At 43.0% G+C, this 27,785-nt stretch overlaps 1 protein-coding gene across 1 annotated transcript in view; it reads left to right on the plus strand.

Moving 5' to 3' along the window:
* Positions 1-27,785, plus strand: part of SFSWAP (splicing factor SWAP) — a 255,941-nt gene that overhangs the window by 101,110 nt on the left and 127,046 nt on the right. Inside the window, exons 11-12 of the mRNA XM_082267458.1 lie at positions 20,388-20,550; positions 21,669-21,905. Of these exons, the coding sequence (XP_082123584.1) occupies positions 20,388-20,550; positions 21,669-21,905 (400 nt within the window). The remainder of the gene's footprint in view (positions 1-20,387; positions 20,551-21,668; positions 21,906-27,785) is intronic.

Consider the following 27,785-nt stretch of genomic DNA (forward strand, 5'->3'; position numbering starts at 1 on the left):
CTCGGAACGCAGCACGGTGATTCTTGTGGCACCGGACTGGCCTCGCCGGTCCTGGTACGCAGACCTCGTGAATCTGGCGGTCGACGCCCCCTGGCGTCTGCCTCTTCGGGACGATCTACTGTCTCAAGGACCGATTTACCATCCTGCTTTACAGTCGCTGGCTTTGACGGCCTGGCTGTTGAGACCGAGGTCCTGAAGGAGAAGGGTCTCTCTCCAGAGGTTGTTCATACCTTGATCAACGCGAGGAAGTCTTCCTCGGGAAAGGTTTATTACCGTACTTGGAAGGCCTATTTTGCCTGGTGTGAGTCCAGGGGGTTTTCACCCCGCACGTACTCGGTTTCCCGTGTGCTGTCTTTCCTTCAGACGGGTGTCGATCAGCGTTTGGCGCTGGCTACGATAAAGGGTCAGGTGTCTGCGCTGGCCGTTCTGTTTCAACGTCCCGTAGCTTCCAACTCCTTGGTTGGCACTTTTATTCAGGGTGTGCGGCATCTGGTTCCTCCTAGGAGGGATCCCTTGCCCCCTTGGGACTTGAATCTAGTCCTGTCTGTGTTACAACGTGCTCCTTTTGAACAGATCAGGGAGATCTCGTTGTCTATGTTGTCCAAAAAGGTCGCCTTTTTGGTGGCGATCACTTCGGCTCGCAGAGTGTCGGAACTGGCGGCTTTGTCCTGCAAGTCTCCGTACCTGGTTGTTCATTTGGATAAGGTGGTCTTGCGACCTCATCCTTCTTTTCTGCCGAAACGAGTTTCGGAATTCCATCTTAACGAGGATATTGTTTTGCCTTCGTTGTGCACGAAGCCTAAACATCCTAAGGAGGTGAGATTGCATTCTCTGGATGTTGTTCGAGCGATTAGGGTTTACCTTAAATCGACTGAGTCTTTTCGAAAGACGGACTCCTTGTTTGTTCTTCCAGAGGGTCCTCGGAAGGGCATGGCGGCTTCCGCCTCTACCATTGCCAAATGGATCAGGCAGACCATTGAACAGGCTTATGCCTTGCAGGGGAAGGTTCCCCCTGTGCCTGTGAAGGCGCACTCTACTAGATCTCTGAGTACGTCTTGGGCCTGTCGTCATGGGGCTTCTGTAGCCCAGGTGTGTAAGGCGGCGACTTGGTCGACCGTGCACACTTTCACAAAATTCTACAAAGTAGATGTTCAGGCATCGGCGGATGCTTCCTTTGGCCGCAAGGTTCTTAGTGCGGCTGTTCCCTAGGGTCCCTTGTTGGGGACTCCTGGCTGTTGGGATAAGTTTTGTATCCCCTGGTTTTTTGTCTTTTCCTGGGTTGTTGCTCCTGTTGAGCACTTATTTTTGCTGTTGCCCAGCTAGTTTCCTTCCTTTGGTAAGGTTCCTTTCTTTGATGTGGAGACTGCGTTGCCTTTCGGCGCGGATGCGTTTCCCACCCCTCATGTTTGCACTGCTTTGGGACGTCCCCATATGTGACGAATATGAAGAGGCGGCGACTGTCGGAGGACGTAAGAGAAAACGGAATTTTTGTAAAATCTTACCTGTAAAATTCCTTTCTCTGAGTCCTCCGACAGTCGCCGCCCCCGCCCCTCTTTTGGGGTTTGAATGTATACTCTACTGCTATTCCACTAAAACTGAGATATGGTTGCAGGAAGTAGGAGGGTATTGACTGAGGGGACCACCCCTTGAGGGTGGGATATGTTAAAGCTTTATTGTTAACATATTCTGTTGCCTAGCTACTCCTTCGGAGCAAAGTCTAATACCCCATATGTGACGAATATGAAGAGGCGGCGACTGTCGGAGGACTCAGAGAAAGGAATTTTACAGGTAAGATTTTACAAAAATTCCGTTTTACTTGGAGTCTCAGGGTTTCAACCCTAAGGTCTTTCAGGCAGCTTTTTGAGCTGCGGGCACTTCCTGATTTGGTTCTTTTGTTGGCCAATTAGTGTTTTGTTTTTGTCAGTCAAGCAGCCGAAAACATGGAGCCCAGAAGGAAAACCGGAATCCATAATGTGCTAGTAGGCTATGCATTTTTTTGAGGTTTAATTCTGCCTTTCCTTAACATTAAAGGAAACAGGAATTTTGCACTTGCCATAAAATCCATTTATGCTTCATTGAGGGACACAGGTCCCATGCCTCTGACTGTGATCATTCTCTTGCATGTGCTTTTCTACTGACCTGAGGCATGATGGGAGTAGGAGAAGTTATACCAGTCTGGTCACTGGTTTTTAGTTTTTCATTACAATAAATCGATTTTCAATAATTCATAAAGCAATTTTACAATGAGTATACTTTTTTTTTTTTTTTTTTTAACCGATTTTCACTTGCTCTTTTGCTGACATTTCTCTTTGAGGCTCAGTTTTAGTTTTGACCTACATGTGAAAGTCGGATTGCTTTTTATTTGGGGTTTTTTAAATTAGCAGTCAGTGTACAGTTCTGTATAATGGATGAAAATTGCCATCATTTGAACTTGCATAAAATCAGCAACTTTCACTTGTACGTTGGCTATGCTTGAAGTCATTTTGTGCAACAGCTCATTTAGTTTAATTTTAATAATTTATGTTTATTTAAATTGAAATAGAAAAATCTTTCTTGGTCCACCTCATTCTTTGTTACTTTTATGTTCTTCTCTGGGTAGGCATTTAGTCATTAATATATTTTTCTGAAGTGAATTTCATAGTCTGTTTAGAACAATTTAGGGAATGGTACAGGTGTAGCCACTCAACATAGTATTATAGAAAATAAATTTTTATATTAAAATCTTAAATTCAACAAAACTGCATACCTTATTTCATAGGGAAGTAGTCAGTACTATTTTTTTGTTTGCGATTTTTGCCCAGTGTAATGGGCCAATATCTTTTATTCCCCAGTCTGTTAAAACAAAGTGCAGTGTTCATACCAGTCAGGAATTTTTTCCCAGTAACAACTGGTGAAAGTTGTCTGTTTTGCTGAACGCATGTGACTGCTTATTTTTCTTGAGTTAAAAATTGACTTCCTTAGGTCTCTTTTACACTAGCTGACCCATGAGGTCCTCCTGTCTTTCAGACGCACCCAAATGGACCCTTTAGTCTCCTTTATCGAGCAGCAGGTGTCAACGTACATGCCAACATCCGATTCTATCTGCTAAAAACAGGCTAAGGGATCAGATCGGATAGCAGTCAGGTGTATACGGACAGGCGGTCTGTTTTCATCCGACCGCCCATAGAGGAGAGCAGGCTGTATCTGTGTCCATTTGCGAAGTGGAAACACACCAGCCATCTACCTGCTCAGTGGGGGTCCATGGATAGTTCCCCACTGAGAAGGTGAACTCCAATGAAAGGGGTCTTAGATTGTATTTCATTACAACCTCACCTGGGTACCTGGGTTAATTTTTTAAGGGCTTGGAGCAGCATCTGTCAAATAAAACAAATCTACTAAAGTCTAGCCAAGCAGCTCACCATATCATACCTTGTGTACATAGAAGCAAAAAAAAAAAAAAATTCTTTCTCACAAGCAATGTAGATATGATTGTAATGTAATGATTGTATTGATGTGTGCTCCCTTTAGCTAGAGAAATTATAGACATTAAAAACTAAGGGAACTGTTATGTTTCTGTCAAAAAAATCCTAACTGCTGCTCTTTTTGAAAGATCAGTCTAGCGTTCTTTTAGAAGTGCAGATGCCTGCTATTTTATAATGTTTAGCTTAAAATAGCTGTAAATCTTTCAATTAACCTATGACTTTTATAAATGTCAACTTTTGTCAATTAAAATCATTTAAGTACTGCAAGCACATCAAAAAGGAAGGCAAGTAATGCTAGCTATGGTCAGGCAGAGGTATCCCAAAGAACTACGGATAGTGAGGCACCTGCCTTTACTTGATGTCATGGCCTTACTGAGGGCACAGACCGATGCAATGCTCTTTCACTTAGCAGGAAAATTCTGTGTGTTATAAGAGATTCTGATGGTCCAAAATGTCAGTTCTGTTTTAGGAACCCCTTGCATGCTCAGTTTTGTACTAGTATGTTTGATTGGCAAGCAGGGGTTGGGAATGTAAATTCTCCTTTACTCACTACTTGGTTGTCCAACTAGCAATAGATGGGTAACAGCTGATTGTTGATTTCATAATGTGGTCATTGCAAATGCTCCACGTCTGTGTTGTCTTTCAAAGAGCAGTATGGGTTTCCTTTTTTTTTATAAGTAAAATTTACTGAAGCACTGCTCCTTCTACTGCATAAATATTCCACAACTGGGTTTACGTGCTACAATACTTTCCAATAATGCAACTCAAAATATGTGCAACTACACCCAATTTAAAGTATACTTATGCGTAACTTAACGCATGTGAACTCTCATCCTCGAGTGTTTGTGTCAAAATACATATACAGCAATCGGGTATCAAAATTGAAATTACAATGAGACAAAACAAATTAAAACAAAGTATACATGAATGCACACATACACACACCCAACATAAATAGTGCGATACGTCAAAATATTTAACAGTCCATATATTATCAGAATGGATAGTTCATTGGTGATGTCACTGTCCCAGCAATCTCAGTGTTGTGTGAAACAATATTCATACATATGACACAGGTGCACGCATTATATCTTTTTAGTGATGTGCTACTGTGTCACCACTCCAACCATCATCAGTGCTCCACTCATTGTGAAATACTTGGTCACCTTCAGTATTGACCCATATAACATATAGGTCTTAGTAATGGCCTGTTTGTCTTTACTTATGGGTCAAACTTCTTGACTCAGGCCAATAAGTGTATAGGTTCCTTTAATGGGCCAGACCTCGGTGCCAGTAACCGGAAGCAATACTCGAGTGTAAGGAAAAGAACCGCATATAGTTTAACATTTAGACCAGAAAGCCGCCTTCTATAAAATGCACTCACATTCTTTAAAATGAAAATGGCAGTGTAAAAAAAAACTTGTAGGTGTAAGGGAATGCTCTTCTCTTCACACTTCGCTCCGTACCAGAAGTGATGACACCTGGCTCCGCCCAACATGTTGCATGACTTCCTCAGGGTATGACAGGGTATATATAATGCAGTTCTAACCTGTGAAGTTCCCAGATAAAAATGGCTGTACACAGCATAGCAGTTTGAATATAAAGGCTTTCTGTAAGAGAATCGATCTGAGCTGTGTGAGAAGGGGGAGAGGAGCTGTGCTACCTGTGTTCAGACTGTGTGCAGTACGGGGATGTGAGGAGTCCAATGGGCACAGCTTCTGTGGAGAATGAGGGTGGGGGGGGGGAGACACCTGTGCAGATCCAGGTGTGAGGTCCATTACTATGTCCCCCAGACATTAAAGACCTCTTCAGGGGTATACCCGTGGTGACGGATGAAGTCTGGACCCTAGACGGGACAAGTGATGTGGACAAAGTATAAGTTTTTCTTACACACTTGCTTCAAACAGCTTTTATTTCTCACATGTGCAAAGACTGTTGAAGTGTCAGACACTTATGTGCTTTTCACAGGCAGCCCATGCATACATCCACCTCAAACTCAATCATCCATGTCTTTGTGGACCTTGCTTTGTGCACTGGTAGGCAGTCATGTTGGAACAGGAAAGGGCCATCCCCAAACTGTTTCCACAAAGTTGGGAGCCTGAAATTGTCCAAAATGTCTTGTTATACTGACACATTAAGAGTTCCCTTTACTGGAACTAAGGGGCCAAGCCCAACCCCTGAAAAACCACCCCACATCATAAGCACAACTCAGTAAGGACACTGTGGCTGTGCTTTGTGAATTCCAGAACAAAGGGAGAGGGTGGAGACACAACACCAGAACTGTTATCTGTCATAGACACCATTTTAGTGCAGTGGGGAGCCTAAAAGTTCAGCTTCCTCTGAAAGCACCAGTGAGCTGATGCCAAAATTACAAACTGCTATTTAAGTAAAAAGAGCATTCTGGATTTAATAAATCCTCTAAAATAGTGTTTTTAAAAATGTTAAAACTCTGTACCTGGATTTGGTCCTAAGGTCTTATGTATATGTCCTTTTTAAATTAAATGTTTTGAGACCTAAAATGTAACTCCTGTGCATAGAGGCCTCTTTTAACAATTTCCCATCCACTGTACGTTTATAATCATCCTCGGATGGAAAGGATGATCTCTGTCATAGCTGAAGCAATGATCGAGATACCATCATTCTTTAGGGCTAGCGGTTCTGCACAAAATAAAAGCAATCCATTTGGCTTAATTTTACAGGCAGCGGAAGGGGGTCCCACTGCCACCACCACATTTACCAGGCTCCACCATGTGATCGGGGGGCCCAGTAAGGATGCGACCAGCGGCATCTAGCTCTGGACATTGGAGCGGCTGTTTTTCCTCCCACTGTGTTACATCACACGGGAAGCGATGAGGATTTTGTCACTTCCTCTTCCTGTTCTTTGTTACATGGCCGTTAGCAGCCAGTAAAACAACCAATTAGACTGATCTGTGTCTGATCAGCTGCAATGGAGGCCAGAGAAGAGATCTGGGTTCTAATAAATCCCAGATCTCTCCATAAAGAGGACCTGTCACGGCCCATGCTGTTACAAGGGATGTTGTTTATCCCTTGCAATAGCAATAAAGTTGATTAAAAAAAAAGTTAAATGTAGATAGTGTTTAAAAAAAAAAAAAAAGAAATAAAGAAAATGCAATTAAAAATACTGTGCCCCTATTTCCCTGCATTCACGTGCAAATGCGAACGCCCATGTATGTCCCGCACACATATGTAAACAGCGATTGCATTACATATGTGTGGTATCGCCGTGAAGAGTAAGAGCAATAATTTTAGTACCAGACCTCCTGTGTAAGTGGTAACTTGTAATGGCTTTTAAAGTGTTACCTATGGAGATTTTTAGGTACCGTAGTTTGGCTCCATTTCATGGGCGGAAACAATTTTAAATCGTGACATGTTTGGTATCAAATTACTCTGCATAACATCCTCTTTTATATTGTACCAAACAATTATTGTGTTTTCGTGCAATAAAAGGTAAGCATTTTATTGTTTCCCTGTAGATAAACGACCTGTACTGTTTGCAGTCTGCATGGTCCTTCAGGTGCAGTTCTGTCCCAATGTGTCCACCCCGGTAATAAAGCACTTTTCTTCCTTAGATACCATACACCACGCTCTGCAGTTTGTGTACGGTATCTCTGGGCAGCCCAGTGCTAGTACAGTTCTGGACTCCCGACTAGCACTGCCCTCATGGAGCGGCCTCCAGGACAAGCATCTGCCTGTATGCCAGAAGCATGTTCAGTAGCACGGCCCCTGCTGGTGAGTGTTTGTATTGTTATGCTAATCATTTATCCAGATATGAGAAGATCATGTTGGGCTTGCACAGATACAAGCATGAAGGTGACATTTGCATAGGTTTCCATTACTAAAACTCCAAATGACATTGCACGCACCCATGTGACTGTCGCTCATAAAGTAAATGAAAACTTCATTTAAATCGTCCAATGCATCTTATAGGAAGGAATGTTTTTATTTTTGTTTAAATATATATTATCTTTACTTGGGGTACAGTTTTCCTGTACCAGGTCCAGGCTCTTCTACTACCCTAAACAGCATGCATGCATTGCTCTGTCTTGCAGCCTCTGTCCAGGACCATTCAGATGCAGGCAGAGAGGTGGGAGCAGGCAGCTCTGTGCTGCAAGACATCCTATTGGACACCTCACAGCTCAGTCATCAGAGATGTTGCAGACTCCTTCTAATACACAGAAAAGACATCCATGTATCGGTGGAAGAGGACTGCCTGCTCTGCACGGTTCTCTGTAAATGTGTAGGGATGGCACTGTTACGAAAATGACCACAAGCCCCAGAGGTTGGTGGGTATGTGATCTGGCCCTCCTAGGCAGATCTGTACCAACACATTACCAGTAATAATAATCCATTGGTGCAAGAAGAGGCAGGGCTGAGCTGCATTAAAAACTGGTGCTAAAGCCCAGTCGTCACAATGTCGCTTCCAATTTACTCGGCTGCCAATGGCGATGATTTTAAAAAATGCAGATTTTTTGGCGTTTTGAATACTTTGAAGTGCAGTGGAGGGGTTTGGGGTCTTTTAGGCCCCAGATCCCTCCATAAGGAGTACCTGTCACTGCCTAGTACTGTCACAAGGAATGTTTACAATACTTGTGACAGCAATAAAAGTAATAGATTTTTTTTTTTTAAAAAGGGACAGTGTAAAAAAATAATTAAATAAAAATTGAAAGAGCCCTCGTCCCCGCGCACCACAGAAAACGCATACCTTAACATGTTAGGTATCTATTTACTCGACGTAACATCATCTTTCACCGTATATAAAAACATTGGGCAACTTTACTGTATTTTTGTTTTTTTTAATTCAGTGAAGTGTATTTTTTCCAAAAAAATTGCGTTTGAAAGACTGCTGCACAAATACCGTGTGACATAAAGTATTGCAACGTCCACCATTTTATTCTCCAGAGTTCTTGCTAAAACAATCTTCATACTATTTGGGGGGTTCTAAGTAATAAAGCTTAAAAAATACTGCATAATATGTAGCAGAAAACAAATTGGCCTAAAATGTTAAAATTTGATTTTTTTTTTTGGGGAATGTTATATAGCAGAATAAGAAAAATATATATTTTTTTTTCTCAGAATTGTCGCTCTTTTTTTGTTTATAGCGCAAAAAATTAAAATCGCAGAGGTGATCAAATACCACCAAAAGAAAGCTCTATTTGTGAGAAAAAAGGACATCAATTTTATTTAGGTACAGCGTCGCACTACCGCGCAATTGTCCGTTAAAGTAACGCAGTGCCGAATCACAAACAATGGCCTGGTCATTAAGGGGGAAAATCCTTCCAGTCCAGAAGTGGTTAAAATTCAAGTGTATTTTTCCAAAAAAATAAATTGTTTTAAAAAACCGCTGCACAAATATTGTGTGACATAAAAATATGCAATGCCCACTGTTTCATTCTCTAGGGCCTCTACTAAAAAAAATTGTATAATGTTTGGGGGTTCTACAGGTGCATCTCTTAAAATTAGAAAATCATCAAAAGGTTCATTTATTTTTAGTAATTCAATTCAAAAAGTAATACTCGTATATTATATAGATGTGCTACACACAGATATATTGCAAGCATTTCTTTCTTTAAATTTTGATTATGGCTTACAGCTAGTGAAAACCCCAAATTCTTAGAAAATGTGAATATTACAAAAGACTATTTTTAATACAGAAATGTGGGCTGGCTTAAAATATGTCCATGTATAGTATAGTATAGTATGCACTCAATACTTGGTCAGGACTCCTTTTGCATGAATTACTGCAGGGTGTTATGGAAGCCCAGTTTGCTTTGAAAGTGGCTTTCAGCTCATCTGCATTGTTGGGTCTGGTGTCTTTGATTGACCTAAACCCCATAGAGAATCTGTGGGGTACTGTCAAGAGGAAGATGAGACTAGTTTGCTAGCCAATCAAGCACAGTGATACCATGATCACTAAACCAGGTATTGGTACTTTTGGCAGTGTAGGCAGGTGCCAAAGTCCTGCTGGAAAATGAAATCAGCATCTCCATAAAGCTGGTCAGCTGGAGGGAAGCATGAAGTGCTCTAGAACTTCCTGGCAAAGGGCTGCGTGGACTTTGGACTTAATAAAACACAGTGGACCAACACCAACAGATGACATGGCTCCCCAAATTATCACTGACTGTGGAAACTTCTCACTGGACCTCATGCAACTTGAATTTTGTGCCTCTCCCCCCTTCCTCCAGGCTGTGGGACCTTGATTTCCAAATGAAATGCAACATTTTCCACAGTTGTGGTGATTTAGGGAACCATGTCATCTGCTAGTGTTGGTCCATGCTGTTTTATAAAGTCCAAAGTCAGCTCAGCCATCTACCAGGAAATCCTACAGCACTTCATGCTTCCCTCTGCTGACCAGCTTTTTATGGAGATGCTGATTTCATTTTCCAGCAGGACTTGGCTTTTGCCCACACTGCCAAAAGTACCAATACCTGGCTTAATGATCATGGTATCAATGTGATTGATTGGCCAGCAAACTCGCCTGACCTAAGCCTCATAGAGAATCTGTGGGATATTGTCAAGAGGACGATGAGACACCAGACACAACAATGCAGATAAGCTGAAGGCCGCTATCAAATCAACCTGGGCTTCCATAAGACCTCAGCAGTGATCACCTCCATTCCACGCCACATTGATACAGTAATTCATGCAAAAGGAGCCCCGACCAAGTGTTGAGTGCATACCATACTGTACATGTACATACTTTTCAGTAAGCCATTTCTGTATAAAAGTAAAAATCATTTTTTTTTATTTTAGTAGTCTTATGTAATTATTTAATTTTCTAAGATACTGAATTTTGGGTTTTCACTAGCTGTAAGCCATAATCATAAAAATGAAAAAGTGCTTGAAATATATCATTGTGTAGCCCATCTATAAAAAAAAAGTGAGTTTCACTTTTTGAATTGAATTACTGAAATAAATTACATTTTTATGATATTCTAATTTCATGACATGCACCTATAAGTCATTTTCTAGGAAAAAAAATGTTTTTTTATATGTAGGAGAGGAATGTCCCAAATGGTCTTGCCTGGAAGTGGTTAAATATGTGGGAAGTGGGCCTCTTCCTGCTGGAGCTCACACTGACCGCTACCTAGTTGGTAAAATGCTGGGTTTTACTCTGCAGGCAAGTTTGCACATAGCCTAAAAAAATTCATTTAGGTAGCTACTTGTTTATGAAACATTTCAATGTGTCATGTGCAGCAGTTGTTATGCCATTTCCTGCTTTGTATGGTCAAACGATAGGTGCATGCATTCCCTTTCCACGTTTTTCATACTGCCTATGATCTTTTTTAAAATGATATATATATATAGAGATTTATGGCTTCCTTCTCTTGCAATTATTTATTGCTGGGAAAGGGATAATAGCTTTGTGCCCATGAAATGCTGAAGTTTGTTCTATTGGATTCATAAGTTGTTAGTGTGAAGCTATCTCCCCTCCCCCAGTAGTTTTTCTAAAGCCCAGTTTGTGCCAGAAATTGTAGCTCTCATATTCCTTGCACATTTTAACATTTAAATTTAGCTGTAAGAAAATGTATTCATCCCTTCTTATAGTCGACAGTCAAGTTAAGTATTTAATTCCATGCTGCTCTGCCATGGTTTGTTTTGCGAAAATTGAATTGAGTATGAAGAGCTAGATTTAGATTCACTGTGGTCATTTTTTAAATTGAGCTAAAATCTTTTAAAAGTTATACAACTTCTAAACTGAGCTTGTTTTTGTCTCTGCTGTAGCCACAGCATGGGGGAAAGAAGGCAATATGGCTACTGTCATCCAAAATATATTATCACGCAGGGGGTAGCTAGAGCCTCTGATAAGCTGGCTCTTTGTTACTAGCCAGTTAAAATGCCTACCTACCTCACGGCAGTGGCTACAGCAAAGAACTTGTGCAAAGCCCGGATCAGTAGATGGTTAAGGGAAAGAGAACTTTATTAAATGATGATGCATAGTCAGGGTTTAGGTATTTAACGTAATCCTCTACTTCACCCATTCAGGGCAAAGTAACAGGTCTGTTTTAAAGCCACCACTTTTGCAAGCACACTGCTTATTCCTTTCTCTCATTCACTTGTTCTGTCTGCCACCTCATTTGCCTACTGAGAAGAAAAAGAATACTGTGCAAGTTCAGAGCTGGTCTGGTCTCAGTTTGCACAGGGACCAAAGACACCTACTGCCTCCACTTGACTGCGCAGACTTTGTGTAAAAGCTGGAGAACTTGTCACTGCATTGTTGCAGATAGTCAAGAGTTGTATCCCCCCCCCCCCCCCCCCCCATTTTTTATGTACTAGATATCTCCCTTCAGTGCATGGAAAGTCGTGCTTCTTGTTTGCATATTTTAAAAGCTGCAATTACCCAAACTGCAAATTTAGGGTAGTTGAAAATGGACTCAACTTCTGCTGTATTGCCAAACACTAAACTTGATGAAATCATATTCACATTTCTGAGGTGTGCTTTAATACACTAGCTTCTGTACGCACGTATGGGTCTATTTACAAATGTTCTTTTACAAGATTCACACAACTTTCAATCAGGATTAACACATCTTTCCAATGAAAACGAATTAGAAAAATGTGGATCTTGGGTAAAAATTGTAAATCTTGTAATTAAACATTTATAAATAGACACCTAGGTTTTTATGGTTGGAAAAAGCTAGCTTTTAGGGCTGATTTAGGCTAGAAAAATACTTTTTTGTATTAAGAGGAATAAACTCCAAAGAAAGAGACCTATTTTGCCCTGTACAAATTAAGACCAGCTGGATTTGCAGTTTAGTTTAGGGGACAAAAAAGCATATCGGAGAACTGTAGAAAGGGCAAACAAACTGATAAGGCCCCTTTTACACGGTGTTCAATCAGGTCTGTCAGTTTTTTACTTAGATCTGATTGGAAGGGCTATTCATACCTATGGACATGTAGGTGTAAACGGTAAAGTATTTTACTGAAAGGATAGTTGATGCTTGGAATTTACTTCCAGCAGAGGTAGTAACCCAGTTTAACCACTTTACCACCGGAGGATTTTCCTGCTAAAAGACCAGGGGTTATTTTGCGATTTTTTTACTGCGTGACTTTAACGGACAATCGCGCGGTCGTGCGACGCTGTACCTAAACGAATTTCACGTCCTTTTTTTCCCACAAACAGAGCTTTCTTTTGGTGGTATTTGATCACCTGTGCGATTTTTTGATCACGCGCTATAAACAAAAAAAGAGCGTAATTTTTGCAAAAACAACAATATTTTTCACTTTTTTTTATATGAAATTCCCCCAAAAAAAAATGTAAAAATCAAAATTTTTTAAAATTTTCGGCCAATTTGTTTTACGCTACCTATGTTTGGTAAAAAAAATCGCAAAAAGCGTATTTTGATTGGTTTGCGCAAAAGTTATCGCGTTTACTAACAAAGGGAAAGATTTTTGTCATTTTTGGTGTTTTTTTTTTTTAACGAGTAATGGCGGCGATCTGCGATTTTTTTTGCGGTACTGCGACATTGCGGCGGACAGATCGGACCCTTGACTGACATTTTTGACACTTTTGGGGGTACCAGTGACATTACTGCAGTAATCAGTGCTATATATATGCACTGTTACTGCAAAAATGACACTGGCAGGGAAGGGGTTAACAGTATTGGACAGGGAGGGGTTAAGTGTGTCCTAGGGGCGTGATTCTAACTGTGTAGGGACAGGTCTACTAGTGTAAAAACAAAGATCAACAGTTCTACATAGTAGAACTGTTTGATCTTCACTTTTACACAGGGAGAACTGACAGGTGGCTTGTTTACACAAGCCGCTCTGTCTTTCTCCCGCTGTAGCGGCGATCGTAGTGTGACCGGCGGACATCGGGTCCGCCAGTCACACTCCCGCACTCCTCCGTGAACGAGCCGAGGCGCGCGCCCGCCCGCTATTGGCTCTGGAAGGAGTGACAGGCGAGCGACGTAGACCTACGTCACTCTGCCTGGCCGGGGCCGACTGCCGCAGTAAATATACTGTGCGCAGTCGGCAAGCGGTTAAGTAAATGGCTTCAAACATGCTTGGGACAAACGTAGATTTATACTGTCTTTTTTCTGGTGTCACTTTTCTATCTTTAAAAGGGGTACCACTAGTAAAAGTCCTAACACTGGATCTGATCAGGTCTGCTAAAAAAAAATTGAAAGGGGATTCTGCTGTTATTCACTGAGGTGGAGTGGAGGTAGTCAGGTGAAAATGGACAGCGGAGACAGTTTACTCCCGGCTGCCCATACAGCACAGCAGGCTCTGTCTGTGTCCGCTCTACAGAAATGGAGAGGACACAGATGTGCCATCCACCTGCTCTGCTGATCAGCAGGGGAATTGTGAGCTCATCCCTTGCTGATCAGAGCAGAATCCACTCTGAGAAAGAGGCCTAAGAAGCATGGAGGTTTTTATGGCTGGATTGAATTTGTTTTTAGGTGCGCATACATCAACGCTGTTTAGTGTATTAGTAGCGGGGGTAAATTGACCATATTGTTTAGGGGAATTCTGCCTTGTATCATTTCTAACCAGGTTTTACATTTGTTAAAACCAGTCTTACAAAGTGGGGTAACTTCATTAGATCTGTGTTTCTGGTATTGTTACCATATCACAGAATATTTACCAAATGATTCAGCCAACTGGAGAAGTGCATCCATGCATTACAAATATAATGAAGTGGCTAAAGGGTTGTACTGTCTGCATAAATCGCCCAGCATACTAAAAAAAAATATGTTTGGTATTTGAACTTGTTGGAAGGACGATTTCAGTCACAGTGATAACCCTATGGACACTTGGTGGTAACTTTTTGTACAGAATAAAGTTGTTAGATCATTTCCCACATATGAAAATTAATCAGCAAGGCTGTCAATGACAGATTTTATGAGACAGATTTTTTTGTAAACTTTATTTGTAATGTTCTCCATCTGTTGCTGAAAGTAACTTTTGCCAATATACACTACTACGCAACAGTTTTAAGCAGGTCTGAAAAAATACTGTAAATTAAGAATGCTTTCAGAAATAGAAGTGTTAATAGTTTTATTTTTATCAACAAAATGGGAAAGTAAATAAAGAGATGTGAAGTCAGTATTTGGTGTGACCACCCTTTGCTTTCCAAAACAGTATACATTATTCTAGGTACACTTACACACATATTCTGATGGAACACTGCAGGTAGGTTATTCAAAATATCTTGGAGAACTAACCTCAGAGCTTCTGTGGATGCAGGTTGCCTCAACTCCTTCTGTCTCTTCATATTCTCCCAGACAGACTTTTTGATGTTAAGATTAGGCCTCTGTGGGGGCCAAACCAGCACTTTCAGGATTCCTTTTTCTTTACACTGAAGATAGTTCTTAATGACATTGGCTGTATTTTTATGGTTGTTGTCCTACTGCGGTATAGATTTTGGGCCAATTACACTCCTCCCTGATGGTTTGGCATGATGGATACGTATCTGAAGTATCTAGATAAGTATTTCTCTTTGTTGAGGACAATATTGTTCCTGACTAAATTTCCATCTCAATTTGCAGAAATGCAGCCCCAAACGTGCAAGGAACCTCCGCTATGCTTCACTGTTGCCTTCAGACACTCATTATTGTACCTGTCTCCAGCCCTTTAGCAAACAAACTGCTTCCTACTACTGGCAAATTTTTCCAATTTTGACTCTTCAGTCCAGAGTACCTGCTGCCATTTTCTCCTCTCCAGTTCCTATGTTTTCTTTCATAGTTGAGTCAGTTCGTCTTGTTTCCATGTCAGAGGTATGCCTTTTTTTTTTTCGCAATTCTTCCATGAAGACCACTTCTGGCCAGGTTTCTCCGGACAGTAGATGGGTGTAACTGGGTCCCACTGGTTTCCACCAGTTCTGTGCTGATGCCACTGCTGGACAGCATCCAGTGTTGAAGGGAAGTAAGCATTGCGTCTCATCTGCTGCATTGTTTCCTTGGCCAACCACTGTGTCCTCAATTTTGCTTGTTTCTTTGGGCTTCTTCAAAAAAACAGTTTTTTACTGTCTTACTTTTATCTCATATATACTCCTGATGAGTGAGCTTACTCCAGACTCACGAAACGCGTCCAGTTATTACAATATACGAGTTCAATTTATGATATATATTTGTTACTGTTGTTGTTATTATGTTACATGCCCATTGCGCTGTTTATTTACCATTGTTGATACAATTTATGTACGACTGCATCAATAAAATCTGTCATCTTTTTGCCATCTTACTACTATGGTTGCTGATTGTTTACACCTCATATAAAGTCCCACCCAAAGGGCACCCCCTCTTTTTCCTGTGATATGAAAAGGGTCTTCCACAACCTCACCTTAGTAGCGGAGTTTGGCTGCTCCGCGCTCAGTTTTAGATCTCCTACACAGTTAAAGTCTGGGTTTCAACCAACCTATGAAATTGATAATCATTAGCACTGCTTTTTAATAATTGATTTATCATACACCTGACTAATTCTACAAGATCCCAGACTTTGTAAGATATTTGATGCTGGTTTGAAACCAAAGGGTAGCCACAGCAAAGATTGATTTTATTTAGATTTCTTTTGTTTGCTCACTTTGCATTTTATAAATTGACAAAAATAAACAATTAAAATATATATTTTAGAAAGCATTCTTTTGACTATTTCTTTACACCTGCCTAAAACGATTTCACAGTACTGTATATCATTCATTTGACCATTTCTATGCATGCATATTTTTTTTTAAAAATCATTAATACATTTGTCCCAGATGTTTGCAGAACTTTTAGCGAACAGTCTAGGTTTGTGCGAACAGTCTAGGTTTGTATGTGCAGAAGTAGCAGTTAAACAGTAATATTTCCTGTACTAGGGGCTCGTTCACACCAAACTCACTGAGTGTGCAATCTGCTTTGGATGTCAATGTATTCCTAACACCGCAAATGCAGGTCGCAAATGCAGTGTATGTGCCTGCATTAGATGGCATGATACCACAGTATTATGCAATCCAGTTCCAGTGTGTTTTTAAAAGTAGCGCATGCACTACTTTTGGTGTTATTTCAGCCCATTCAAATGAATAGGCTGAAAATCACACCACACTGAATTGCGCAGACCACGTTCTTGTGCGATTTGTGTGAACTGGTCCTAAATGTAAGACGAGTGCACTAAGTAACTAGATAGTCACTGTATGTGTGGAATATTTGATTTATCAACCCTTCCCTTTCCCCTTCTGCCAGTGTGTAGCAGCTTAAAGAAAACCCTCCCTGTTCACAAAGTAGCCCCCTCCCTCACAACTGTTTTTTTTTTTTTTTTTGTAAATTGATACTTCACACAAAGGGGGAATACGAGTCAACTTGCATATCAGTAGCAAAAACACTTCAGAGACACTCTGAGGGCCAGTTTACACCACATGCAGTACAGTGCGTTTTTTTTTTTCCTCTGCATCAAAAACGCATGTAACAAAGGTTATATGGTTTTCAATGGCATAGTTCACACCAGTGCGATCAGTTCCAGAAAAAAGTAGAACATGCTGCATTTTTTCTGCACTGAATTGTACTGGAATATGGTAAAAACGCATCAGAAATGCACTGAAACACACGTCTTTATTTCATGTGAAGACAAAAGCGGGGGAAAAAATGCACTGTAATGTATCAAAAACACGCATGCAGATAAGCATCCGGAACGCATCCAGACTGCGTTTCTATGGTACGATCGGGCCCGAAGGGTGTCTTGATTTTCATTTATGGGGCCATCTGTGTATACAAATCATGTCTTTCCAGAGCAATTACATTTTTGCATACTAATATAAAAAAAAGTTAGCAGGAACGTATGTAGCTGGGTTGAATATGAATTGATGTTATTTCTTAATAATTAGTGCAAAATAGTCATAACTAACTTTCTGTTGTATAATTACGTTGAAAGGGGTTTCATATTCTGCAGTGTACACACCTGACTTTTTTTGTCCTTTTCATTCAGCTTCTAAAGCATTGCCCATTTCTCATAGGATGTATTAAGCGTTACAGTACAGTAGGTTTTAAAAGTATGCATTTGTTCTGTTCTCAGATATTGGGTTGTACTGCAGAGTCCTTTGTCTGAAACTGGTCAAGAGGAAGCTTATTTTCCGCTGTACCTAGTTTGATATATTAAGCCACAGCAATAAAGAATTTTGAACACAGTCCAGGAGTCTATTTTACTTTTGGCCTTTCTACTTGCAGGGAGCCAAGCCTTAATTTGAAAGATTAAAGTTAATTTGTTCTTCTTTTGTTTGGTCCACTTGGGGTTTCACATCTCGTTCTATTCACTGTACTGGCTGATATACATTTTGTTGTATTTAAAAGTGAACTTGTTCTAAAAAAAAAAAAAAAAAAGTAATGCTTGTGCTACAAAGGGGTTGGTTTAATTTGTTTTCGTAGGAATGATGTCATCTTATCTTAAAATGTTTTTTTTCCCCCTATTAAAGTAGTTGTGAACATACAACTGATAGTGGAGGGCAGGGTTAAAGGTCACTGTGCAGACACAAACTTTGGCTGTAATCCATAGTCTGTTCAGCTGGAGGCAAGAATGCAAGTTGTGCCTGAGCAGGAGGCGTGTTTGAGAGCAAGGCTGGTATTCGGAGGGGATGTAGTGGCTGAATAAACTACCCATGCAGGTATGCTGTGTGTCTGCACAGTGTCCTGTACCAATGAATATCCAGCCAAAGTAAGAAAACTGACCACACAAGCACAAATCCGCTTCTGTGCTTTGTGTGGTCAGTTTACAACTCAGAAGAAAGGTGTCTGGTAGGATCAACCAGGCACTTCAGGTGGAATAAGTACATGAAAATGATAGACTGTGATTTTTAAAATACATGTATATGAACACACAAAAATATTTAGGATAATGTATACTCTTTAACTTGGTTATTATGTACTTGGTGCCCTAGCATTGTTTGACAAATTTCAGAATGTCCTTTGCCAGTTTGCATTGTTTGTATACTGACAAAAAATTGTTCTCAACGTAAGTAAATATAATAAGGTAAGATAGGGTTTTTCATTTGACACTGGCACTGGACTCTGCATTAGGCACGCTCCCAGATAACCCCCAGTGTACTGTGTGAGTTGGAGTGCTTCATAGGGCCAGGCTTGCAGTACACCCATCTGGCTGAACCTTGTCCCTAAAGGCTACCTAGAGAGTATGCCCCATGTCCCCAGATCCTGCCTAGTTTTCTTTATGTGGTGAGGCCCACCTGTGCAGTAAGTGAGGGTTTTGCCCTTATGGGAGAATACATGTATTGTAATGGCTCCTAGAGTTAGCTGAGGGGTTAACTTAAAAACACAAGCTGCCTCCTGCGAGTTTTTATCATTTGGGACACTGTGAATGCATGTGCCATTTTCTGGAGCAAACAGGCCTCTCTGCTGTTTTCTAGACATGCTTCTCACCTTCTCCTCATCCACATTTGATTGCTTTTGAATACATGTATTTAGTTCCCTGCTGCCTCCAGTGACAAGGTCTTAGGCGACATTTATCCTTCCTTCTCCAAAGGTGCTTGCAAATGCCCCTTGTGAAAAACTCTCCTTTACATGTATTTACAATATGGCAGATCATAAGTGCAAGGATACCCTCTGTCCCCCAACAGCTGCCCCTGCTCTACTTTGTTGATAGGTTGGTGGATGTAATACTCCCAGTATCCACAAGTCTCCTTTCATATCTACACGCAGACATCCCTTTGGCTCAAATGCTGGCCTGTTAAAAAAGTAGTGAAAAAAGCACCTATTGTGCATGCCCTTTGATTTAGAACATGTTACTGAGGGGAAAAGCAGCCTTTTACCCCAACAAAAGAATTCTAGGCCTCTATATGGGAAACCTCCTTCCTTGGAGGCTAAGGGGAATTACTTTATTTTCTCTAGGCCTAAATGCAAGGCAAAGCCCATGACTCCATTCTGCCATAGTTCCTGGACTCCCAAGCCCTCTAAACTAGTTAACGTGTTCCCTTTGCAATGCGCGCACGCTCCCCACTTACATGATTGGACATCTGTTTGCCATTGCAGCCACCTGGCACCAGGGCATTGCAGATATCTAGACTTGGTTCTGGCATAAACCCCATTTACTTGAATGAGTTGCGGTATCATCTGCCAATAGCAACCTGCTGATCTTTGTCACGGGTGTGGCATGTTTACCTAGGGAGCCTCCCTGCTGTCAGAATTCAGTAGAACAGCAGGGAAGATTGCCGCACCAATATCACTTGTTTTGGAACAGTGATTTGTCAGGTTTTTTTTTGCCAGTGACCATTCACCTGAAGGTAGCTGCATATAACCCTGTAAATATTTTTAGCAAGCTGTGTCCTGTACTGTATTACAGAAAATTGATTTTAAATCCTATTTTGAATAATTATTTTAATATGTGTATGTCAAGCCAAAACTTTTTTCTTTCAGTTTTGGATAGAGTGGGAAAAGATTGTAACCCCTGTTGGAATTTAATGCTACCTTGGGCAACATGAAAGTGGTTAAGGAACCTAAAACTTTTTAACTTCAATACATTGAGGTAAAAAATGTTTACACATCAGCATCCCCCTTTTACTTACCTGACCCCCCGATTCGATCCAATATTGTGCAGCTCTTCTCTCCCTCACTTCCTGGTTCATTGACGAGGGAGCAGGAGCAGGGGATAGGAATAGGACTGTCTATAGACGCAGACAGCGAGCCCGCACAAGTGCTCCCATAGAAAGCCATTTTCTACGGTGGCCCTCACCAGAGAGCAGCCAGGCGAGAAGTAGAGGTTCGGGGCCACTCTGTGCAATTCCATTGCATAGAACATGTAAGTGTAAACCTTTTTATTTCCAAAAAAAGAAAAAGCATCAACAATCCCTTTAAAGGAAATGACCGAATTCACCAACAGCTAGACAGGTCTATGTCTCTGTTGCAAATTTTACTGCTTCCTGTTTTTTTTATATTTATTTTTTTATAAATAAGTAAAGTTTAGAGTATTTTCTTGTATTGTTAACAGCCCTATACATCACCAGATGACAGCAGCATTTCTACAGAATCCCTAAAGGACCCTGTGATGCACAATAATAATGTGGATGATCAAATTAATGCAGGTGAAGCATCAAGTGCCAAAGTTGATGCATCTTCTAGCAATAAAGCTATATGTGATGGGAAACTGAAAGGTATTTCTTCCAAGATTCTTTCATAACCTGAGTTTTATTGTGCTGTCCTATTTCCACTATTCTGTAACAATATTTGAAATTGTTATTGCCTTAATCTTGATGAAAATATTATTTTTTTATTAGTTACCAGTCTGAGTGCATGTATATTACTTTATTGCTATCGCTTACTTGGCTTTCCATTTTACTATAAAATTCTGTTATAAACGGTTACAAATTTCCACATGTTTTTATCTCCGTATAGTTTGCCATAATTTGATGAATTGGGAACCAAACTGGTTCCCATTTTGTCTTCAGCTGTGATTTTAGTTGTTGAGATTAAACGCTGACCACGTCTAACCATATTTACTGTCAAGTATGACACCGATGTGGTCACTTTAAGATGAAGTGCATGTGAAGTGCTTTTGCACATGCTGTGGTCATCTGAATGATGTGTGTATATATTCTGTTCTAAAAATGTATGACACCTGACACTTTTTTAGATTCTTTGCTGTGTCTGTGTAGATATTTCCAGTATATAGTTTGCCAAAATTTGTCCCTCACTCTCATTTGCTGTCTAAAAAAAAACAAATTATGACCTTTTACATGTGGGTTCAAAGTTAGACATGAGCGAACATTGGCTTTACAATGACACTGCATGGATGACCTTGCCTACCTATGGTCCTGTTAACACAGCACGACTGTAAATACATCTGACCTTACTTGCATTCCATATAGTTCAAAGGCTGTGTGTGTACTCTGCTGCTTGCTGATAATGCAGCACCTGTATGTACAGTGGTGTATTATTGAGTATCACTTTTAATATATGAAAAAGCTCATTTGCAGTGCACAAAAGCTTTAATTCGTAAGCATGCCATAGTCACTTGTAATTCTATATGTGTATCTAGTCCTACCCCCCAGAATCCAATCCCCTTGCTTTCTAAACTGGACAGCACTAAATTAGTATAAGATCCATTGTTACACTACAGTAAGATTCTGCTGCAAAGTGCTAAGGTTAGGCTGTTTCAAGATGAGGAACAGTAAAGTGTTCCGATGATATTAACACACGCATTCTTCTATAAAATTTTCAACTTTGACCTGTACAATCTTTTCATAATGATTGTTTTCTTTTGTGCTTCTAGTATCATTTGCTCCAATAAGCTTTGCCATAAAGGTGAAAGAAACGGATCTTCTGCCTCTTGAGAAAAACAGAGTTAAATTGGATGATGACAGTGAAGAGGAGGAAGATGGCGATGGCAAAGATGGACAGCAAAACAAAACCAGCAGTTCTAGTAATAGTCAGTCTCAAAACACTGCAACTATTGTTGCTGAAGAAAAGAAACCACAGTTAACGCCAGAGGAGCTGGAGGCAAAACAAGGTATATCATTTTTATTTTTCAGGGCATCTATTCAGACGTTATTACAAGGACCCTGAAAGCTTTGCTGTTAGCTGCACCTTTGAAAATCATAACAGTATGTTAGGGCTGTATTTAATCATAAAGTTAACAGTTTGTATCCACCAAAGACCTTGATGAACAACAAAGGTGTCAAAGAATGCGACTCATGCTCTTAACCACTTACTGACCGCCCACAGTATATACATTAGTCATTAGTTTGACATTAAATACCAGTGTTATGGGAACAGCTAACTGCCATAACCTCGATATAATTTTTTTACTGTTGACGATTCGGTATTGGATAAAAGTGGTCCCGTGGGCAAATTCACCACAGGATCCCACTTAGAGGCGGTGGGAGAGGGCCCCCCTTCTGCCGCTTCCCGGTCGTTTATGAGCTTACCAGAGCCGTCAGTAAGCCCAGAAGCAATCCGATGTGGCCGTTTGCTGGGCAGTAAGTTGAATGAGGGCAAGATGGCCCCCACCCATCTCTGTGCCCTTGGAGGACCGGAGAGACCTCCAACATCACTTCCGGTTCTCAATGTTTTTTGTTTTAAGTTTCTTTTGCTTTTAACCGTTTGCCGACCGCCGCACGACTATTTACTGCGGCGGTCAGCCCCTCACAGGCAAAGCGACGTAGTACTAGCCTGTGAGGGTCTAGGGAGCGAGCGCGCGCCACCCCTCCCTCTCAAAAAAAAAGTTAACCCCTTCACTGCCAGTGTCAATTTTACAGTAACAGTGCATATGTATAGCACTGATTACTGTAGAAATGTCACTGGTAACCCCAAAAGTGTCAGAAAATGTCAGTCAAGGGTCCGATCTGTCCGCCGCAATGTCGCAGTACCGCAAAAAAAATCGCAGATCGCCGCCATTACGCGTTAAAAAAACAAACAAAAATGACAAAAATCTTTCCCTTTGTTAGTAAACGCGATAACTTTTGCGCAAACCAATCAAAATACGCTTTTTCTCTGTCGCTCATTGACAGACGCAGTCCTCTTGATTAATATCAAATCGGGTTATACTGCCCTCTACAGGAGTAGGACACTAGGCAGAAGGAAAACGTTCTGGCCACACCTTAGGGGCAGTCCCAGAGGGTATATCCTCTCTCTCCCTGCTACAGGATGTCATTTTTTTCTGTCTAGTTAGGAGTAAGGACCTAAGTTCCTTGCTGGGATCTTGGTCCTGGCAAGATTTTTTTTAGAAAAATTTTTTTAGGCAGCTTTTTTCTCCAGTTGTTCCTGTGAGATCTTCAAGCAAGTATGCTGAAACTGGGCGACGGGCTGGATGTTAGATCCAGTGGTCACCCCAGTCAGCCTACGAGCGCGTGCAGGCCCTAGCTCCGCGCTGGGTCGGCCGCGACATAGTCCCACTGGACGGGGACTGACCCTCCGAGTTAAACGTCTCGCCTGGACGCCGACAACCAGTTGGAAACTGAGTCACGGCATCCGTATTGGTCGACAACCCCCCACCTCGGTGGAGAGGGGTTCTGTCAGGAGTTGGCGCCCGCCTGTTCCGGTATGGTGAGTAAAATGTTCCCCCTCTCCCCGTCGGGTTTGTGGGTGGACGCGGGCCCCTCCCTGGGATGACCAGAATCCTGGATCCCCCCTCTATCCTATAACAGGTGTCACAGACCCCCCTCTTGAGGGTGATTTAGTGAATAGGAACCAGAAGGCTTGGTTTGGGAGCTGACAATCGGTCACTGTATGAAGGGCACTGTAAGGGATCATGACTGTAGTCAGTGGCTGGCATTACTATCAGGATGGCCATGTAAGAGGGTGAGAACATCTTACCTGATACATAAGGTGCAATACAGGCCGATGCCTGTGCCTGGACTACCGCTATCCGCAGGCCGCCATCCTCCCGCAGGCCGCACAGGCTGATGACTACCTCCTGCAGGCCGCTGCTATTTTGCACAAACCGCTGCCATCCTCCACAGGCCGCCGCCATTTTCCCGCAGGTCGCGCGGGGCCGCCATTTTGGCGTAGCCTCGTGTCTCCAGCATGGGGGCGGCCATGTTTGAGATGACCAAACACCTCGAGGAGTAATTGGGAGGCGCCGGAAGGCGTGTAAAGGGGCGGAGCTGCCTCCTTTACCCGGGAAAGCAAGCCAAAGACTTCCTGTCTGTAACAGACAGTGCTGGGAGAAGGTTGATAGAAACTTCTGTGCATCAGGTGGTGAGCCTTGGGGTCTCTCTCTCTCTCTCTCTGTGGGGTCCAAGCAGGTAACACTGAGGGGCGCTGTAGCGCTGGGGGATTAAGAAAAAAAAAAGTTTTTTTTCTTTGAAATTATTTTTTTGTTTGCTGGCAAGTGTCTTGTATAATCATGGACCCTGCCACACATGTATCCCCACCTGATCCCCTCGAGGTGGCCGCAGGACCCTCCAGTACCCCACTTGTGATTGATGCATTATCAGCAGTTTTGGAGTCTTTGGTATCCCGGGTGGAGGTAGCCTGTCAGGGACGGAGGTCAGGGAAGCGACCCCCGCCTACCCCTATTTCATCTGATACTTCAGATACGGATTCTGAGCTGGTCACTGCAGCTGCAGGTCCCTCTGCTGGGGCTGCTGTCTCGGGTACGGTCTCCTCAGATAGTGAGGAGGACGTTTCTGCCTCCGCCATAGCGCAAGAAGAAGCGTTAGTGAACGCACTAGTCATGTCTGTCCGGGAAACCTTAAGTCTTGAGGTTACACCGGCAGAGGTAGATGACACTGAGATTCCCTTTGGTACCAGCAAGCCTACCAAGATGGCGAAGGTTTTTCCCTTGCCCAAATGTTTTGGTAACCTAATTAAGGAGGAATGGGATCATCCAAAACAAACCCCTGCTATTTCCAAACGCATTGCTAGACTCTATCTGTTTGAGGAATCCCTCCTTAAGAAATGGACGGTACCACCAGTGGTGGACCCACCAATTTCCAGACTAAATAAAGGCACTGTTATCCCGTTGGAGGACGCTCCGTCCTTTAGGGATCCGGTGGATCGAAAAGTGGAAGCCGAATCCCGCTCCATTTTTTCCCTGATAGGGTCAACATTTAGGCCAGTGATTGCCATTGGTTTAGTTTCACAAACATTGACAGAATGGACCAAATTGTTACGCTGTGACATAAAGGGGAGAAGTATACCCCCGGCAGTATCAGATTTGCTGGAGCAGATTATACAGGGGCTACAGTTCATCTGTGACGCCGCCCTGGACGCCACTCCCTTGCTAGGGCGTGCATCTGTTTCAGCAGTGGTCCTCAGACGCGTGTTATGGTTAAAGTGCTGGTCGGCTGATCAAGGTTCCAAAAAGACTTTGGCTAATCTTCCCTTTAAGGGGGATCGCCTGTTTGGGGCCACCTTGGATGAGATTATAAAGGATCTCACTGGGGGTAAGAGCACTTTTTTACCACAGCTAAAGGTAAAGGACCTCGTAACAGGCGAGGACCTTCCTTTTCCGCTGATAAAAAGTTTGTTCGCTCCGCTGGGGCGGGCGATAAGGGGAAGTCTTCCAAAGCCCCTTCAGGGGGTTTCAGAGGGCGCTGGTCTGGAAAACAAAAGCCCGACTCAGCCAAACCTGAAGAGAAGACAGCCTGAAGGTGCGCCCCCACCCATCTCTGGGGTGGGGGGACGTCTTCACCGGTTTCCGGATCCATGGCTTTCCAGAATCCCAGACAAAGGGGTTTGCGAGGTCATGCGGTCGGGATACAAAATCAAGTTTCGATCACTTCTACCGGTGCGATTCTTCCCTTCCAACATTCGACTATCCCCGGATCGCTTAAAAGCTTTGCGGGGAGCAGTAATAGACTTGATGCAACAGGGAGCAGCAGTTCCCGCTCCTTGAGCAGAACGTTTTCTTCACTTTTGCAAAAGATCACAAAAGGACATTCTTTTCAGATGGAATCGGAATCCCGATTCTCTGGACAATCGGATCCGGTTGAGCGAGCGGACCAGAGAGTCTCTGGTCTGGTAGCTTCGGTCTCCGATGCTCAGCCAGGAGAAGCCATTTCTTCCGACAGAATCCAGGTTACTGATAAATGCATTGGAACTGAGAGCGATCAGACTTTGTCTGATTCTCTGGACCGAGTAGCTTCAGGGCAACCCGGTTTGGATTCAGTTGGACAAGGCCACGGCCGTGGCTTATGTCAATCACCAAGGGGGCACCAAGAGTGCCCTGGCGGCCATAGAGGTGGCCAGCATTCTTCATTGGGCGGAACGGTTTGTTCCGGCTCTCCCCGCAGTATGCACTCCGGGGGTGGAAAATCGGCAGACAGATTATGTCAGCCGTTGGATTCTGGATCAAGGGATATGGCCTTTTCATCCAGAGATATTTCACCAGCGGTGCCTTCATTGGGGCACCCTGGAGGTGGATCTGTTGGCAGCTCGGCTCAACAGGAAGGCGCGGAGTTTTGTAACCCGCTCCCAAGATCCGCGAACGAACACAGCAGACGCGCTGGTCGCCCCGTGGGGACAGTATCAGCTACTGTATGTCTTCCCTCCTCTCAAGTTGCTGCTGAAGCTTCTTCGCAGGATAGAGGTGGAAGGAATTCCAGTTATCCTGGTAGTTCCGGACTGACCTCGTCAACCCGAGTACGCCGACTTCGTCAGGCTGGTCGCGGACGCTCCCTAGAGACTTCCTCTCAGGGAGGATCTGCGGTCTCAGGGACCGATCTTCCATCCTGCTTTACAATCGCTGGCTTTAACGGCCTGGCTATTGAGACTCAGGTGCTGAAGGACAAGGGATTGTCAACATCAGTTATTCCTACTTTAATTAAAGCAAGGAAAGCGACTTCTAGAAAAGTCTATCATCGCACATGGAGGTCTTGTATTGCGTGGTGTGAATCCTTTGGATCTCCTCCACGGGCCTATTCGGTGACCCGAATCTTGGCTTTTCTGCAACAAGGAGTTGAGCAGAAGCTGGCCTTGAGTACTATCAAGGGTCAGGTTTCAGCGTTAGCAATCTTCTTTCAGAAACCTTTGGCTACTCATTCCTTGGGGCGGAATTTCATCCAGGGGGGGCGGCACCTGACTCCGCCAGTGCGCGCGCCCTTATCGCCCTGGGATCTTAATTTAGTGTTGTCGGTTCTTCAGAAACCTCCCTTTGAAAATATCAGGGAGATTCCCTTGCTTACGTTATCCCAGAAGGTGGCCTTCTTGGTGGCCATTACTTCTGCACGCAGGGTGTCAGAAGACCCCGGAGAGGAGAACACAAGAAGGGCGGACAGCAAAAGAGCAGAAGACCCCGGAGAGGAGAACGCAAGAAGGGCGGACAGCAAAAGAGCAGAAGACCCCGGAGAGAACACAAGAAGAGCAGACAGCAAAAGAGCAGAAGACCCCAGAAGACAAGAGCCGGATGAAGATTTTTAATAAACTTTCCAAAACGTCTCCTGTCATTTCCATACACTGCCTTTTATGTGGTGAATGAGTAGGGGTACAGTGTACCCCATACCCATTCACATAGGGAGGGGGTCCAGGGTCTGGGGGGCCCCCTTGTTAAAGAGGGCTTCCAGATTCCGATGAGCCCCCTGCCCGCAGACCCCCACAACCACCGGCCAGGGTTGTGGGGATGAGGCCCTTGGCCTCATCAACATGGGGGCAAGGTGCTTTGAGGTGGGGGGTGCAGAGCTCCCCCTGCCCCAAAGCACCAAACCCCCCCCCCCAATGTTGATTGCATGTGGCCTGGTGTGGTCCAGGGGGGGTGGGGACGCTCGCTCGTCCCCTCCCCTTTCCTGGCCTGCCGGGCTGCATGCTCGGATAAGGGTCTGGTTTGGATTTTGGGGGGACAACGGCGTGGGGCTACCCTCAAATTCCATACCGGACCCGAAGAGGCCTGGTTTGGAACCGGGGGGGGGGGGGGACCCACACGCAGTTTTTTTTCCCATTTTTGGCGTGG

Source organism: Pelophylax lessonae, assembly GCF_965119305.1.
Source record: "Pelophylax lessonae genome assembly, chromosome: 1".
NCBI classification, from domain to species: Eukaryota; Metazoa; Chordata; class Amphibia; order Anura; family Ranidae; genus Pelophylax; species Pelophylax lessonae.